At 64.4% G+C, this 6,976-nt stretch overlaps 1 protein-coding gene across 1 annotated transcript; it reads left to right on the forward strand.

Annotated features, from left to right (window-relative positions):
* Positions 1 to 1,241: 1,241 nt before the first annotated feature.
* On the forward strand, positions 1,242 to 6,743 carry BHLHE40 (basic helix-loop-helix family member e40). The gene is made up of 5 exons (XM_036333374.1): positions 1,242 to 1,620; positions 1,784 to 1,853; positions 2,121 to 2,228; positions 3,083 to 3,206; positions 4,462 to 6,743. Exons 1-5 carry the CDS (start codon positions 1,541 to 1,543, stop codon positions 5,316 to 5,318), a joined length of 1,239 nt encoding a protein of 412 aa, XP_036189267.1. The 5' UTR covers positions 1,242 to 1,540; the 3' UTR covers positions 5,319 to 6,743.
* The last annotated feature ends 233 nt before the right edge of the window (positions 6,744 to 6,976 follow it).

Genomic DNA, 6,976 nt, shown 5'->3' on the forward strand with positions numbered 1-6,976 from the left:
GAATCGCGCTTATGTCCCCCGTGCCCCTCCAGCGGGCACCGAGTGGGGGCTCGGGACGCGCGGGGAGGGAACGAGCGCCACGCTCACGGCCACGGGCGCGGACTCCCCGCCCGCTCCGCGCAGCCCGCACACAGCGCCGCCCAGCCCCCCGCGGGCGCGGGGACGGCCGACCCGGTCTGGGTCCCGGGCGGCGCGGCGGCCTGAGCCCGGCCACGTGAAGCGTCCCGCCCCGGCCGCTGCGGGGCAGGCGTCGCCGCCGGTTGTGTAACGCAGCAGCCGGAGGGGAGGCGACCCGGACGCCGCGCTCGGGGGGGGCGGGGGGGCGCGGGAGGGAGGGAACGCGGGCGCCGCTGCCTCGGTGCTAGACTACGGGGTGGGGGTGGGGGCACCCGGGGGGCGCGCACGTGGTTGCCCGCGCCCCGTAGGCAGTGCCCGCGGGCGGAGCTCGGGGGAGCGGGGGCGCCGCGCACACCCTCGGCGGTCAGGTGCGCGCAGCGTGCTCGCCGGCGGCCTCGGCTGCCCCTGCGCTTGGCCGCCAGCCCGCTTCCCATGGGGTGACATCCGCCCCGCCCCTCGGCCCCTCCCGCGGCGGGCGATTCCTGGACGCTGGGCAGCGGGGTGGGGGCAGGGAAGCCGGGACGGGAAGAAACCGCGGCCTCTGGGGAAGGCAGGGGGCCCGGCGACTCCCTCCGCTGCGCGCGGGCTCCTGCGAGCGGCGGGCGGGGCGGGAGGAAGCGGGCTGGGCCGAGGAGCGAGGGGATATTCCTCTCCCGCCTTGAGTCAGACGCTGGCGGATCCGTCCTCCCCCGTCCCTCCCGGGAGACGGGAACTTACTTCATTTCCCTGGGGCAGGTTCGCCCACGTTACCACCCACCCCCTGGCTCCCCTTCCAGCCTCGGCGCCCCCCCACACCCCCCCCCCCCGCTGGGCAGGACCCAAGCTGCGCTGCCACCCCCTCTTCGGGGAAAGGCAGCCGCACCGCAGACACCTGGGGGCCCGGCCGGGGTGGGGGTGGGGGCCCCTCGCAGCCGCAAGAGCGTTGTCCAACACGTGAGGCTCATGTGATGAAGCCGGGGGAGGGCGGGCCGGGCGCTCCTTCCCTCCCCGGCAGCGGCCAGACGTGCCTGGAGTCACAGGGTAGAACACGTAGCTCCAACCCACCCACTCGCTCCCATTTAACCCAGCCCGCAGCCGCTCCATTACTCCGCGGCTCCCCCGCCCTCGCTGCCCCCCCGCGCTCCTCGCGCCTCCCCGCCCGCCCCACTTCTCATTCACTTGGCTCGCGCGGCGCAGAAGGCGCAGGGAGCACACACCGCCAGGCTGTGCGCAGCGCCGGAGCCAGCGGCCGCCGAGACCCCGTGCACGCCCCCAGCTGAAGCGAGCAACACCTCGCGGCCGCCGCTCCCCGCAGCCCGGCGCATTTCGGGGAGCTCGTCCCCAGAGGAAGCCCAGCCGAGAGGCTCCGAGGCGCCTCCAGGACTGCCCTCCCCCGGCGCTCGCCTGCAGACAGGAGCGCACAGTGGCCCCGGCTCGCCGTGCCATGGAGCGGATCCCCAGCGCGCAGCCGCCCCCCTCCTGCCTGCCCAAGGCACCGGGACTGGAGCCCGGGGACCTACCGGGGTAAGTGGGCACCCCTGGCCCCTCGGAGCCTCCACTCCAGCCCTACGTGCCGCACCGCTCTCGGCTCGGAGCAGTTCCGGGCGCACCCGGGGGTCCTTGCCCGCCAGGCTGTGCAGCCCGGGCGCACGCAAACTCACCACCCTCCTGGCCCCTCTCCCTGCAGGATGGATTTCGCCCAAATGTACCAAGTGTACAAGTCGAGGCGGGGAATAAAGCGGAGCGAAGACAGCAAGGTAAGATCCCCCTCGCCCCGGGGAGCCGCACGCAGCCCCAGCACGCGCTGAGTTTCCAAGAAAAGTTTTCTCACTCGGAGGCTGGAGGGGGGTCTGCCAGGTGCCGGCGCGGCGTCTCCCCCGAGCAGCGTGGAGGAGAAGGGGCAGGAGCGGGTGGCTCTGGGTGTGACTGCCGCGCTGCCCCGACTCTTCCCGAGCCGCCGGGTGGGGAGGAGAGGGCTGCTCGCCCGGCCTCCGGCGCCCACCGCCTCCCCGTGCGCCTTGCAGGAGACCTACAAACTGCCGCACCGGCTCATCGAGAAAAAGAGACGCGACCGGATTAACGAGTGCATCGCCCAGCTGAAGGACCTCCTGCCCGAACACCTCAAACTTACAGTAAGTGAGAAGCTGGCCGCGCTCCCAGCCGGCTCCCCGCCTGCAGGGCGGGGGTCACTCGCCGCCTGCAGGCCCCGCGGGGAACTGCAGAGCCGAGGGCTGGGTCCTGGACGGGCGCCTCTGTTTGGGGGTACCCTTGCCCAGGGCTGGGGTTTCCGGGTAGCCTCATGCCAATGAGTGAGAACCGCTCGGACTTCTCCAAGTTGGCGCCAACCCCAGCCCGCCTTCCCCTCCGTGAGTTTTAGACTTTCCCTTCTGGGGGCGGATGTTCAGGGTTCCCGAGTTTTCTGAGCTGAGTGAACGACCAACACGCAGGTTTTATTTACCTGCTTTTTTTTTTTTAATAAGAGGACCCGTTTTGATGTGATTTTCATGTCCTGTCCTTTCTTGGCAGTAGCCAGTAGCTTACCAGCGTGGCAGCCTTTGGTTGGGGAAAGGGGAAAATAGTATTTGGGGAGGAAGCAGAAGCCGGGTGAGCTGGGCGTTAGGAGAGGGGGTCCTGGAAAGCCTCTTGCCGCCAGGGACGGCATTGCCTCCGGGATGACAGGCAGCAGAGGAACGTTAGCCTGGTCGGGAGGGAGGTCGCCCGGCCGCAGCTGCTGGAGAAACGGACCTGCCAGCGCCTTTGCCTCAGGTTGCGGCTGCTTCCAGGCGCCTCCAGGGACAGGGGCACTCGTCTTCCTATTCTGTCACCAGGCGTATATATTTCCTTAATCTGTGCCTTTAAAATTAAACTCAGCCAACCAGGAAAGCCCCCCCCCCGCCCCCGCCCTGCCCTAGACGTTTCTCATTGCTAACGAGTGTCCCAGAGGCAGGCCCTGTGAGCGGGCTGCTGACGCAGGCTCTTTCTGCAGACGCTGGGGCACCTGGAGAAGGCCGTGGTGCTTGAACTCACCTTGAAGCACGTGAAAGCCCTGACGAACCTAATTGACCAGCAGCAGCAGAAGATCCTGGCCCTGCAGAGCGGGCTGCAAGCCGGTGAGTGCCCGTGCCTGGCCCGCATCTCCGGCGGCGTGGGGGCCGGCGGGGGCCGGGGAAGGGGGGGCTCCAGCACAGACAGGGCCGCGGGCCCAGCGCCTGCTCTTAGGAACATTCCTGCCCCGCACGGCGCGAGCACGTTCCCGCTGGGGGAGGTGCCGGGTCAGCGTTCTCAGAGGTCGGGCTTTTCGAGTGGGCACGCCGCTGTGCCACCTGGCAGGGCGGCCTGGGGGTCAGATGGTCACTGGCTCCTGGGCATTTTGGCTTCGGAGTTTATGAGTTCCGGGAGTTTCCCCCTTCCTCGTAAAATGCAAAGGTCCCTGGAATTCGCATGTGGGCGTTCACAGTCATTCCTTGGAGAAGGCGGCGCGGGCATGCCCCCGTGTTTTCCTGGGTCTCTGCTTCCTCGTGGCTCGGTGTGTGGCATGGCCCTGGCAGGGTGACAGCAGGAGTTTTTCCTGCATTTCATGTGGTTCCCTGAATAGCCACTAGGTATCTCGGCGAGTTGCGCAACCTAACGAAACTCCTGGCGTTTCATCACCCGGCGCTACTCGCCTCCCAGAGAATCACACTCACCCTCACCTTCCAACCTTCCCTATGCTATTCAGCCGGCTGGCCGGCGGGTGGGGGGGGGGGGGAGTCCTGCCCACTCCCTCATCCCATCCTTCTCCGCCCTCCTGCCAGGTGCCTCCCTGGAAACAGATACTCAAACCTGATTTCTTGAGGCTTGTGGATCGAATACATGGCAAAGGCTTGAAAGAGCCTGTCTGTTTATAGATGGCAGTGTGACTGTCGTGGGAATATGTCACTGCAAATTAGGTTACTTGAGGTGGCATCATTCCTTCATTCTTTCATTCCATGGCCATCTGGCCTCTGTCCGTCTTCCTGCGGTGACGCCGAGGTTGTGACCACGGACTCTTTGGGTTAGAAACACGCTCGGCTCCCATGGCTGGGTCCCTTGTCCTGAGAAGTCAGGGACCACCTACACATTCCACCAGGGGGACGCTGGCCCGCCTGTTATGACGGTCTGGTTCTCTGATGGATCTTATGCAGCCATTACACCCATGTCGTTTCGATTTGATTCCTTACATGTTTCAGGGCAGCCCGCATCTTCTCTGGCCGTGTTCCTTCTGGAGTTAGGAACACAGATGCCCGCGCGTGTTCGCAAACAGGGGAGCACCTGGCCTCGGGGGGCTGGTGTCCGGGTGAACCCCGGGGCCTTCTGAAATGCCTTCCTTCCTCCGTGTCCACCCAGGTGAGCTGTCGGGGAGGAACACCGAGGCGGGGCAGGAGATGTTCTGCTCGGGCTTCCAGACCTGCGCCCGGGAGGTGCTGCAGTACCTGGCCGCGCACGAGCACACGCGCGACCTGAAGTCCTCGCAGCTCGTCGCCCACCTGCACCGCGTGGTCTCGGAGCTGCTGCAGGGCGGCGCCTCCCGGAAGGTGTCGGACCCGGCGCCCAAGGCCGCGGACTTCAAGGAGAAACCCAGCGCCCTGGCCAAAGGCTCCGAGGGCCCCGGCAAGAACTGCGTGCCCGTCATCCAGCGGACTTTCGCCCACTCGAGTGGGGAGCAGAGTGGCAGCGACACTGACACAGACAGCGGCTACGGAGGCGAGTCTGAGAAGGGCGACGTGCGCGGGGAGCAGCCGTACCTCAAAGGTGACCACGGACGCAGGTTCGCTGCCGGAGAACGGATCGGGGCCATTAAGCAAGAATCCGAAGAACCCCCCACGAAAAAGAGCAGGATGCAGCTCTCAGACGACGAAGGCCGCTTCCCCGGCAGCGACCTGATCGGCTCCCCGTTCCTGGGCCCGCACCCACACCAGCCCCCCTTTTGCCTGCCCTTCTATGTGATCCCGCCGTCAGCCACCGCCTACCTGCCCATGCTGGAGAAGTGCTGGTACCCCACGTCCGTGCCCCTGCTCTACTCAGGCCTCAACGCCTCCGCCGCAGCCCTCTCCAGCTTCATGAACCCGGACAAGATCTCGGGCCCCTTGCTCATGCCCCAGAGACTCCCTTCTCCCTTGCCATCGCACCCGGCCCTCGACTCCTCCGCCCTGCTCCAAGCCCTGAAGCAGATCCCCCCTTTAAACCTGGAAACCAAAGACTGAACTCTGTAGGGATCCTGCTGCTTCGCTTCCCATCCTCCCTTTCAAAAAAAAAAAAAGTGTGTTTGTGTGAGCGCAGGGCGACTGTTCCAGGGTGTGTGCCAGGTCGTCCGAGGCAGGGAGAGAAGAGCTGGGGGTGGGCGTGTGGGCTGTGTGTTGGTTTAGGACCTTGGGCCCCTTTGGGGCGCCATGAAGGATGGCCTGCCGCCAGCAGACTTGGGGGTTGTCGCAGGACCTCTGGGCTCGTCCCCACCCAGAGAATAACCTCTGGCTACCAGTCAGCTGGGTTTTCAAAAGCTTCCGAGGCTGGGTCTGTGAGTCAGTCTCCACTCTGGGATCGGGCCAGTGGCTTCGAGAAAAAGGTACTTTCAAAAGAGGGCTTTCCAACGCGCAGTTCCCAGCCGGCTCCCCTGACCCCGCCCGCCTCCCTCGCACCCTGGCCGTGACTCACCACGCAGGGAGAGGGCGGCCAGGCCCAGCTTTCCGCTAAGTGGCGAGATGGCCCACGGGGCCTCGCACGATCACGATCGTGGTCTGGGGAGATTTCCGCAGGCCCGCTCCCCACCCTGCCTCTGCGGCAGGGAGAGCGCAGTTCCCTCCCCGGCTTTCGGGGTGATGGGTTGGCTGAGGAACTGAAAGGGCCTCAGACAAGCCCAGCTGCAGGGCTGTGGGCGCGGTCCCCGGGGGCCTCGGGCACCTGTTTCCAGGTCTCGCTGTCCAGGGAGCCACGCCAGGGTCTGAGAGATGCAGACGCCTAAGTTCCCAGCGCCCCAAAGTGCATCAGGCTGCCTAACACCGCGCTACCTTCCACCAGCCAAGACTCAGTTTTCGGTTCTGGCCTAAAGCTCCTTGTAACCAAGCTTAGCTTCCTGAAGGCCTGCCTGAGCCTTTCACAAGACCCTTTCCGTAGCCTAATGCCTCCCTGCCCCACCCCCCACCCCCACGCACACGCACACACGCACCACCAGGGCACGTGGAGTCTCCTTCCGAGAAGGTTTCAAACCTCTTGGTCCAGGGGACCTGTCCCGGACTTGTCCAGCCAGGCCCGCACCAGCCCTGCATTTTCCAAATGCACGACGCTTGGCCGCCGACCGTGTTCTCACTCTTTCTTTCCCTGTTTTTATTTTGGTGTCAAGCCGTTGCCTTTATTTGTAAAACGGTTATAAATATATATTATATAACTCTATTGAAGAGGAGACTTTCAGGTGTTTATTTGTATAGCTACTTGGTCTGCACCTCGAGGACGATGAATGTACTCCTGTTGCTGGAGAGAGGGCTGCGTCTCTTCTGCTCGGGGGAGCGGTACAGTGTTTATATTTCGGAGCCTTCCTGAAGGTGTGAGGCTGTAAATATTTTTATCGATGAGCCGATGTTGAGTGGCTGTTTTAAAGGACTGAATAAAATCGCGCTCTTCCCGTGGAAGGGAAAGACGGTGTCTTGCATTTCTTAGAAGAACTCGATGGCGAGGTGTGGCTGCCCCCTGCCCTCTCCTGGTCTGAAGGCGGAGACTAGTTAGGTGACTAGTTAACCGCCGTGCCCTGCCGTTCGGCTTCACCCAGCCTTGTCTCCAGACACAAGGGGCCTAGTCAATGTCAGAGGCAAATATTTGCTGAAGTTTGGGGTTTTGTTTTTTAACTAACCTTTGCTAGAGGTTTATCATC

The sequence above is a fragment of the Myotis myotis genome, unplaced genomic scaffold (assembly GCF_014108235.1).
Source record: "Myotis myotis isolate mMyoMyo1 unplaced genomic scaffold, mMyoMyo1.p scaffold_m19_p_13, whole genome shotgun sequence".
Classification (NCBI taxonomy): Eukaryota; Metazoa; Chordata; class Mammalia; order Chiroptera; family Vespertilionidae; genus Myotis; species Myotis myotis.